Source organism: Terrapene carolina, unplaced genomic scaffold (genome assembly GCF_002925995.2).
Source record: "Terrapene carolina triunguis isolate 2854851 unplaced genomic scaffold, T_m_triunguis-2.0 Scaffold116, whole genome shotgun sequence".
Taxonomy (NCBI): Eukaryota; Metazoa; Chordata; order Testudines; family Emydidae; genus Terrapene; species Terrapene triunguis.
This window is the reverse complement of record NW_020664467.1, coordinates 43,706-52,583: the sequence shown is the minus strand read 5'-3', so window position 1 is coordinate 52,583 and position 8,878 is coordinate 43,706. Positions and strand designations below refer to the sequence as shown.

The following is an 8,878-nucleotide window of genomic DNA, read 5'->3' as shown; positions in this document are numbered from 1 at the left end:
CCAGTCCCCTTGGCATTACTAGCTCTTAGGGGAAAGAACTGATGTTCTCCCTGGGACATGGGAGAGCAGGCTACATGTTGGAGACATAGAGCCACTAGGACTGTCTGGGCTAGAATCGACACATATCAATGGAGAATCTGGAAAGACAATGGGAAGCCTTAATGGCTGAAAGTTGGGTACTCTCCCCCTCACAGGGAAGCAGAGCAAAAACCCAGAGCTGGGGAGTAAAGGGAGAAGGTGTCAGGTATCTGTGTTAAGAACTGGGCTCACCGAAACACAGCCGCTCAGTGGGGACTGAGAGACAAAGGGGATGGGGAGAGACCGAGCCAAAATACACCCTCCAGCAGTATGGCTCAGAGGAGCTCTGGCTCTGGCCAGTATGAACTCTCTCTTAGCCTTTGCTTCATAATGCTAACCTAAGGACTTTCAGATGCTGTAGGCCACATGAATGGTCACCTTATTCTGAAAGGGCTGCCTGTTGACACCGCAGATACTGAGAGCATTGTGCTCTGAAGGGGCAGAGCAAATCTGGCTTGGCTGCACTCACTCAGGGAGCCACAGAGAGAGATGGGTATTGCTGATGCCTGCAGGCCCAGTTTCAGAGCGGTGGAGGCCAGAGGCTTTTCCCAGTGAGCCAGTGTATGTACTTAGGGTCCAGTACCCTAAAGGGGCACTCCCAGGAGACTGGTTAAAGGTTGGGACATAGACCAGACCTTGTCAATCTGTGACAGTGAGATTTTTCATAGGACCTCAGCAGGGCAGTTATGCACTGTTATAAGGTGGGCTCCTCCTCTCATTTCTTATGCACCCAGCAGGATCTTGAAGCAGGTAAATACCATCAAAAATCTGGTCCTAAGTCACTTAGGGGGTTTTAAATTGTACCTAAATCTAATTGAAAGACAGTGGGAGTTGGGTGCATAAACCCCTCAGACCTCTTAGGAAATCAGATCCTACATTGACTTTAGTGGAGTTATTTCAATGGAGAAACAGTGTGAATGAGAGGTCAATTAGGTCCAGTTTGTTGCAAAACCACCTCTACTTCCCTCCTCAATGTTCCTCATTGCTCTGGAGTGTGGATGATGGGGAGGAATTTAGATAGATAGATAGATAGATAGATAGATAGATAGATAGATAGATAGATAGATGCACAATTGATGCAGGCACTTTACTATTTTTAAGGACTTTCCAGTGTCTCTGAAGGAACGAAAGACATGGAGAGCATCTTTGTTGACATCTAAGCATCCCAATCCATGTTGTAATACAGTGGGTTGGGGGAATGTAATCACCTTAATTCCCTTCACATAGCCCATTGTTAGGGTGCTAGCCGTCTGCGCAGAGGTGAATCTGGCCTTCAGTGAGGAAGGTAGCCAGATCAAGCCAAAAGGGGAATAATTTTCACCTTTTAACTTGCCACAGCTTAGTGTCTGATCCAGTGGGAACCATTCCATTGAGTTCAAAGGGCTTTGGACCAAGCCCTGAGATATGGTGTCTGGGAGGAGAATATCCTCACAGGACCTAGCAGTCTGGTTTAAATAACACTGCTGATCACACTCTATAAATAGTGTAATTAGTCTCTTTTGGGTTATCAAATGAGACAATATGTCTTTATATATTTCTGAGTTGGGACTGCTAATACACAATTCACTGTGTGAAGGTCAAACATGGGGATGATGTATATTTTCATGTAACTCTTATTTACTTTAGAGGACAACATGCTGTGAGAAGAGGGAACCAGAGAAACAAGATTCTGATTGCTGGAGAGGTGAAAGCAAGGGATACAATTACATATAAAGGCCACAGCCAAATCAAAGGTAAAAGTGGCTTCAGTTGTTAATCAGGATAAATATAATCAGACTTTTCTGGCATTTGTGAACAAGAGGCAACTGAACCACAATACAAAATTACAGTAAAACTTTTGGGCTTGATTCTTTCCAATTTTGTATTCTGTGTTGTCATTTACACCTGTTCAAAGCAAATGCATCAGAAGTGTAAAGGGCCACCATGGGTGTAAATGGGTGGAGAATTCAGATTTGGTAGCATTTTACACCTCTTTTGTATTAATTTCTGCATTTTTGCATGGGGATAACTACCATAATAGTCTATGTAATATTTAATACTATTTTCTGTATTTGTTATTCAGTTTCTACTTCATCGTACTTACTGTAGGTATGATAGCTAGCTAGCTAGCTAGCTAGATCTATCTTTTGGGTCTCTTCTTAAGCCCTATTGAAGTAGACAAACAATCCTACTAAACTTCCCCCATACTTTCTGATGCTATTGGATGCTCGTATGGGGTGTGTTGAGATTCTTTCTCTTTAATTCTTGTTATTTCTAGGGTTGGAGCTGGGGGTTTGGTTCAGATGAAACATATTCTTGTCACCTGTACTTCCTTTAAGGGGATTGTAGTTGACTGGGTTCCATTGAATAATAACATTTATGTGAGATACGTTCTAGTTCAAAATGAATTATTTCATTGATGGTCTCTGGCCTGTGTTAAACAAGAAGTCAGACTAGATAATCACAATGGTCTCTTCTGACCTTGAAATCTATGAATCACTTAATTTTCCTTTGTGTCCATTTCCTTTTCTTTAGATGGAGCATATTGGTGTAACTGAAAAAGAGAATCAAACAGCCATCACAGAATTCATTCTTCTGGGGTTTGGAGACTTCCATGAAATGCAGCCCTTACTCTTCGTGACATTTTTATTCATTTACACCATAACCATGTCCGGCAACATCGTAATTGTTCTGGTGATAGCAGCTGATCACAATCTACATACCCCCATGTACTTCTTCCTGGGTAACTTATCTTTCCTGGAGATCTGCTACACCACCACCATTGTCCCCAAGATGCTAAGAAATTTCCTTACAGTGAGGGAAGTGATTTTATTCATGGGTTGTGTAGCCCAGTTGTACATTTTTGGATCTTTGGCAGTCACTGAGTGCCTCCTTTTATCAGTCATGTCCTATGATCGGTATTTAGCGATATGCCATCCGTTGTCTTATGCATCTGTTATGAACTTTAAGGTTTGCCTTCAGCTAGCAGCTGGTTGTTGGATAACTGGCTTCTTGACTCCTATAGCAATGATGGTCTTGACTTTTACATTGCCTTTCTGTGCTTCCAAGGAGGTTGGCCATTTCTTTTGTGATTTCATGCCTCTGTTAAAACTTTCCTGCACTGACACCCATTTGGTTGAATTTCTGTCTTTCACAGTGTCTGCCTGTGTGACCCTGGTCCCATTTCTACTAACCTTGACTTCCTACTATAGGATCATCTTGACCATCCGAAGGATCCCTTCCACAACTGGGAAGAAAAAAGCCTTCTCCACCTGCTCCTCACACCTCCTGGTTGTTTCTATTTTCTATGGCACCATCATTATTGTTTATGGAGCCCCTGTAGGTAACCAGTCACCAGCTTTAAACAAGGCCTTCTCCCTGCTCTATACAGTCATCTCTCCCATGTTCAACCCCCTCATCTACAGCCTGAGGAACAAGGAGGTCAAAGGTGCCCTGAGAAAGGTTGGAAGCAAAGTGTTCACTTTCCTAAAGAAGAGCAATATCCCATAAGGTGACTCAAGTGACTGAAATCAGAGAGCAGTTAGCATCTCAGGTGTTCTGGAGGTTCAGTGGAGAGGAGGTCAAGAAGCCCTGAAAAAGTCTGCAGGTATAAGGAATGCTTTCAGAAATTTGATGTCTCTAAAGCAAAATTAGCAATGGATGTTAGCAATCAAGTGTGAATTTCAAAAAAGAGTCAAAATGACCAGCTCATGAAAGAACAACCCATAGGCAAAAGAAATTGACCATCCAATTTATTTGGCAAAACATTCAAAGAAATCAACATATATTCACAAATAACTCAATGGAGGAAAGCAAGAACTCCATTCACAATTACCATTGGATTGGCTCTAATGAACCGCTGCGACATGTCTACATGTCTTTTTCAAGAGACCAGAAACTATCCTATGCATCTCTGAACATTTCCTTCTGTGAATACTACTAATATATTTTTCTTTTTTGAAGCTTTTTATTAAGGCAAAGTTGCAATAAAATCTTAACTTATTACATTATACATTACTTATTCAGGGTCAGGTTAATATTCAAAGAATCGGACTCAAGATTCTGGCTTGCTGGCTGGGGAGCCCTTCTTCTCACAGAATCATAGAGCCATAGAGTTACAAGGGACCACAAGGGTCATCTAGTCTAACCCTGACTAGCCTCTCTTTGGTGCTTCTCTTGTGTATGTACTTGGTGTGAAAGCTTTTCAATTACAAGGACAATCCATTTTTGACAATATCCCAGTTCCATAGGAGGAGACATCATATTTTTCCAATATTGTGCAATATAGAGTATTACTGCTATCAATTAAATAAAATAAATTAACGTGTTGTTCTATTTAAAATGTAAAGCCTTTACTGGAGCATTAAGTAAGAAGTCCAGGGGATCTCTGGGAAGCTGGCATTTTGTCATAAAGTGAATCTCTTTAATTACTTCCTCCCAAAATCAGCTAATTCCTATACACAATCACGACATGTGCAAGTATGTTCCCCTTTCCCTGCAACCTGTCCAACAGTGTGACTTCCTAGTAGCAAAAATGTGATGGATCATGACTGGAGTCAAATGCCATACACACATTAATTCATAAGCATTTTCTTTATGAGCTACACAAATTGAAGATGTATATCTTCTTTCCTGTGTACAGACCCACTTATCCAGGTCAATTTCCGCTCAATCCAGGTCCAAATCCCTCTCCCATCATTTTATCTGGGTTGTTTTCTTATTAACATCCTTTTCAAACAAAATTGCATGTATCTTACAGATTAAACATTTTGTTCTAGCTTGCTCCTGATTCAGCTCCTCAAATGTGGTTAAAAGGCTAAATAGACACGGATTGCACAGTAAAATGTTTGACTTGTAAATATTGAAAATACAGGATCTTTATGTTATTTACATTCTTACATAACTTTTGGTTTGATTTCAAATCAGGATTCAGGAACAGCTGTCCGAATTGAGTAATCTCAACTCTTACACACAATGACTGGACTAGATAACCTCTAGTTCTATGATTCTATGAATACTCACTTTGATATATTTGAGGGATAAATTCCTGATTATTAATGAAAGCCGGTAAGGGAGGGCCTTGGCCTCGGCAACAGAAATTTAAAACAAATTTGGAATTTTTCCAAAGTAGTCTACATGAATGGGTGATTTTTAAAAAATGTTGATGACCTAAATTTCTTTTTAACCCAACAATTACTGTAAATAGCTATATTTGTGCTCCAGCCTTGTTTGATTTTTACCCAGTATTTGGCTGGTCTATTGTTAGCCCAGATGATCATGTCTTAGAAAAGGTAATCCACCCCTCTTTGTAGGTTTATACAGAACTTTAGAACTCCCCCTTTGTCTTTTATGTTTCCATATGAATTTTAATAGCGCAACCTGCCATCTTTTTAATGTCATGTCAGGCATACCAACAGGGATGTACTGAAACAAAAATAATAACTTATGGGGGGGAACATTCTTCATTACTGAAGCTGCCCTGCCTAGCCAAAAAAATTCATATTTGTTCAATTCCTGCAAATCTTTTATTATTTATTCCATAGTGGAGGGTAATTTGCCTTAAACTGATTTTTATGTTTCTCCTCAGTTATTTATTCTTAAATTCTTTAAAGGCATGTTTAGCCATTTAAATGTATGTAGCTGACAATAGTTGGTTTTGACCCTTTCAGGAATATTCATTCCTAAATTTTCAGATTTCTCAGAGTTTATTTTGAAGCCTGATATCTGATCAATTTCCAAAGTCATCTTTAACAAGACTTCTGGATCATCCTACAAATATAAGACATGGGCAGCATACAGAGCTATTTTGTGTTCTATACCAGAAGATGCTTTGATATCTGTTACCAAGGGGCTATTTCTCACATTTATTGCAAATGGCTCTATTGCCAATGCAAACAATATGGGGGTAAGAGGCAATCTGGTCTTGTACCCATAACCAATTAAAAGGTGGGGACTGATGACCATTAACCAAATCAGGTTGAATATACAGGACTAATATGCCCTTAGAAAACTGATTTCCAAAACCATATCTTACCAAAATATGTCCGAGATACTCCCACTCCAGACCATCAAAGGCTTTCTCGGCAATTCTTCTTTTCTTTTACCCCTCCCCCCAACTTTCCTGACATCTAGAAACTTTATCTGTGATGATTTTATGTTTTCTTCTAGGTCATTGATAAAAATGTTAAATAGTGTAGGGCTAAGGAGTGATCACTCTGGGGACCCCACGAGAAACACTTCCACTAGATGACAATTCCCCATTTACAGGTACACTTTGATTCCTACCTATCAGCCAATTTTCAATCCATTTCTGTGCCAGGTTAATTTTATATTATTCTAGTTTTTTAATCAAAATGTCTTGCAGTACCATGTCAAACTCTTTAGAAAAGTCTAAGTATATTACATTGACAATATTACTTTTATTAACCAAACACTTTATACACACACACAAATATCAAGTTAGCTTGACTGTATCTATTTGCCATAAAGCCATGTAAATTAGCATTTGATTACATTACCCTCCTTTAAGTCTTTATTAATTGAGACTCATTTCAATCACTTCATTATCTTGCCTGAGATTGGTCATGTTGATTGGCCTATAATTACCCAGGACATCCTGTTTACCCATTTAAAATTTGGCACAACATTAGCTTTATTCTAATCTTCTAGCACTCACCCAGTGCTCTGAGACTTACTGAAAATAAATATTAAGAGTCCTAAAAGTACCTCAGCCAGCTCTTTTAAAACTCTTGGATGCAAGTTATCAGGACGTGCTGATTAAAAATGTCTAACTTTAGTAGTTGCTGTTTAACATCCTCCTGAAATACTAGTGGAAGAGAAAGAGTTTTTTCATGGCCATATGAAAAGACTATATCATGTGTTTTCCCCAAACAGAGAACAGAAATATTTATTGAACACTTTTGCACTTTCTGCATTATTTATTATAATTATAGCTTTTCTATCTAGAAAGAGACAATATCTTTTTGTTCCTAATAATTAACAAACAAACAAACAAATAAACAAACAAACAAACAAACAACTAGTATTGTCCTAAACTCGACTGGCCAAAGATTTCTCATTGTGTCCCTTATCTTCCCATATTAATTTTATACAATTCCTTACTTCTGATTTATACCCAATGCTATCAACTTCCCCTTTCTTTTGTTTGTTATATATTATTTTTACTTTTTAATTTTTATAACTCCCTTCACTTCCGCTGTAAACCAGGTCAGTTTTTAACTGGTATGGCCTTCTTCCTTGAAGTTCTATGACATCATTTAAGTTCCCACTACTGGAAAACAAGGTTTATATTGTAAACATAAGAAGGAGTGCTCGAGTGTGAAAGATGGACTTCAAAGCAGTTAAGAAAGTTAGAAACCTAACTTCTATTGAAATTCAGTAAGTTTTGGGCAATTAATTCCCATGGGCTGCTTTGAAAATGGCAGCTTGATCTAGATCTAACAACCAATGAGAGTTGGGAACCTAATTCCTTTGGGCGTAATTTAATTAACAATGGGAGCACACACAGAGATCCTGCTAAGTGACACTGAAACCTAGCATCTCGGAATCTTCAGCATAAAACAAGTTGCCTCCTCCCACTTGAGCTCATCTGTGACTGAATAGCCAGTTGTTATAGTAATTCAGGAAAGCTGTAAAACAAATACACAGTGACGTACACTATAAGGAATTGTTTCATTTGGGTTTAAGATATGATGCAGGTGTCCACCTTCAATTGAAAGAGAAAAGGAGTGGGCTGTCCTTTGAAAATCTATAACTTAATCCTTTTGCTTCATATTCAATTATATCAAGACCTTCAGACATTTTATTTAATTTTTTGGTCCTTTGGATTACAATTCTACTAAATCCATGGTGTTTCAAAACCACTTAACATCCTTCTTAATGCCTTTCCCATTGCTTCCTTCACCTCTTTGTTTCTTAGAGTGTAAATGAAAGGGTTTAATAGCGGAGTTACAACAGTGTTAAAGATGTTGATTGTTTTGTTCAAATCCAATGAGTTCTGTGCAGAAGGCTTGACATACAGAAAAATGGTGGAGCCGTACCAGATAGTCACAACGGTGAGGTGGGCAGAGCAAGTGGAAAAGGCCTTTTGCCGGCCTTGAGATGATGGGATTCTCAAGATGGTGGAGATGATGTGAATGTAGGAGACCAGGGTTATCACGCATGAGATCACAACAACAATGATTGAGACAATGAACGTTGCAAGCTCAACGAAGCATGTGTCTGTGCAGGAGAGCGCTATCAAGGCATCAATGTCACAAAGGAAATGATTGATGACTTTAGGGCCACAAAAGGACAATCTGGATATTAGAGCTGCCAGCACAGAGATAGCCAGGAATCCACACAGCCAAGAGAGGAGGGCCAGATGAACAGAGAAAGTTCTGTTCATGAGGGAGCTGTAGCGCAATGGGTGGCATATGGCCAGATAGCGGTCATAGGCCATGACGGCCAGGAGGAAACATTCTGTGGAGCCCATGGAGAGGAGAAAAAACAATTGAAGGAGGCAAACAGTGAATGAAATGGTTTGGCTTGTGCCCAGCATGATGCCAATGGCCTTGGGGACACATGCTGTGGTGTACCAGATCTCCAGGAAGGAGAGATTGCAGAGGAAGAAATACATGGGCGTGTGCAGGCTTGGGTGGGTCCTCACTAGGGCTATGATGGACATATTCCCTATGATGGTTAGGAAGTACATAACTAAAAACACCACAATAAGGAATATCTGAAAATACCAAGTGCCGGGAAAGCCCAGGAGGATGAACTTCTGCATGCTGGTTTGGTTTCTTATTTCTGTCCCAGCCAT

The 8,878-nt window shown here is 39.5% G+C and overlaps 2 protein-coding genes across 2 annotated transcripts; one reads left to right on the top strand and one right to left on the bottom strand.

The window, feature by feature from the left end:
- The first annotated feature begins 2,592 nt into the window (after positions 1-2,592).
- Positions 2,593-3,567, top strand: LOC113406670 (olfactory receptor 5V1-like). Its single transcript, XM_026652478.1, has one exon. It carries the CDS (start codon positions 2,593-2,595, stop codon positions 3,565-3,567), a length of 975 nt encoding a protein of 324 aa, XP_026508263.1.
- A 4,348-nt stretch (positions 3,568-7,915) lies between these two features.
- LOC112118112 (olfactory receptor 6F1-like) lies at positions 7,916-8,878 on the bottom strand. The gene has a single exon (XM_024216300.2). The coding sequence runs from the start codon at positions 8,876-8,878 to the stop codon at positions 7,916-7,918; it is 963 nt and encodes a 320-aa protein (XP_024072068.2).

Bases quoted from the DNA above. Each gene is read 5' to 3' on its own strand.
- LOC112118112 (XM_024216300.2), bottom strand. From the start codon at position 8,878: ATGGCTGGGACAGAAATAAGAAACCAAACCAGCATGCAGAAGTTCATC.
- LOC113406670 (XM_026652478.1), top strand. From the start codon at position 2,593: ATGGAGCATATTGGTGTAACTGAAAAAGAGAATCAAACAGCCATCACA.